General features: G+C 62.7%; 1 protein-coding gene across 1 annotated transcript in view; it reads right to left on the bottom strand.

Moving 5' to 3' along the window:
- The window catches only part of LOC107199527 (G protein-activated inward rectifier potassium channel 3-like), a gene marked incomplete at its 5' end in the record, with an annotated part of 3997 nt that extends 2751 nt beyond the window's left edge, over nucleotides 1-1246 (bottom strand). The window contains one exon of the mRNA XM_015616843.3: nucleotides 322-1246. Within this exon, the coding sequence (XP_015472329.1) occupies nucleotides 322-1246 (925 nt within the window). The remainder of the gene's footprint in view (nucleotides 1-321) is intronic.
- Nucleotides 1247-1248: the final 2 nt, after the last annotated feature.

Genomic DNA, 1248 nt, shown 5'->3' with positions numbered 1-1248 from the left:
ATGGAGATGATGTGTCCTCATGGAGGTGTCCCCATGGATGTGTCCTACAGAGATGAAGTGTCCCCATGGAGATGATGTGTCCCCATGGAGGTGTCCCCGCGATGGTGATGAGTCCCAAGAAGATGACGTCCCCATGGAGACGAGATGTCTCCATGAAGATGATGCATCCTCATGGAGGTGTCCCCATGGATGTGTCCCACAGTGATGATGTGTCCTTACAGATGTGTCCCCACGAAGATGACGTGTCCCAAGAACATAATGCATCCCCCCAAAGATGATGAGATGTCCCTCACAGCACCGAGACACCCCCTCCCCGTTTACCTGTGGCCTCCACCATGCCCTCGAGGATGACGACGATCTCAAAGTCGTCCCTCTCCAGCTGCCCCCGCGACACGTCCCAGAAGGGGCTGCGCTCGTCGATCTCATGGCTGATGATGAGCGGCGACACCAGGAAGAGCCGATCGTCACCCGTCTCGAAGCCCACGCTCAGGTCGGTCTGGTCCAGCGGGATGAACTCGCCCTCCTGCGTCTGCTTGGACTGGATGAGCTTGGCGCGGATGGAGGCCTCCACGATGTGCGAGTCGCGCAGGTCGCCCACGCGGAACATCAGGCAGAGGCGGTCGTCGCGCAGCGAGACCACGGCGTGCGAGGAGAACACCAAGGTCTCGGCGCGCTTGTTGGGCTGCGAGATCTTGACGAACATGCAGCCCACCATGAAGGCGTTGACCATGGAGCCCAGGATGGCCTGCAGCAGCAGCAGCACGATGCCCTCGGGACACGTGTCCGTGATGACGCGGTGGCCGTAGCCGATGGTGGTCTCGGTCTCGATGGAGAAGAGGAAGGCGGACACGAAGCCGTTGAGGTTGTTGACGCACGGCGTCCAGCTGTGGTCGCCCAGGTGCTCCAGGTCGCCGCGGCTGTAGGCGATGACCCACCAGATGAGGCCAAAGAAGAGCCAGGTGAGGGCGTAGGCCAGGATGAAGATGAGGAGGCTGAAGCGCCACTTGAGGTCCACCAGGGTGGTGAAGATGTCGGTCAGGTAGCGGTAGGTCTCGCGCACGTTGCCGTGCTGGACGTTGCACTTCCCGTCCTTCTCCACGTAGCGTTGGCGCTTCCGGGCCACCGACCCCCCCCCGGCCCCCCACGGGCGGCGTTTGGGGGCTTGCAGGGGTGGGGGAGGGGGTTTGGCCTCGGTGGGGACCCCCGTGGGGACCCCCTCGGGAACCCCACAGAAGGCGGCGTTGTCCT

Source organism: Parus major, unplaced genomic scaffold (genome assembly GCF_001522545.3).
Source record: "Parus major isolate Abel unplaced genomic scaffold, Parus_major1.1 Scaffold936, whole genome shotgun sequence".
Lineage (NCBI taxonomy): Eukaryota > Metazoa > Chordata > Aves > Passeriformes > Paridae > Parus > Parus major.
This window is presented reverse-complemented; position numbering and strand designations above follow the sequence as displayed.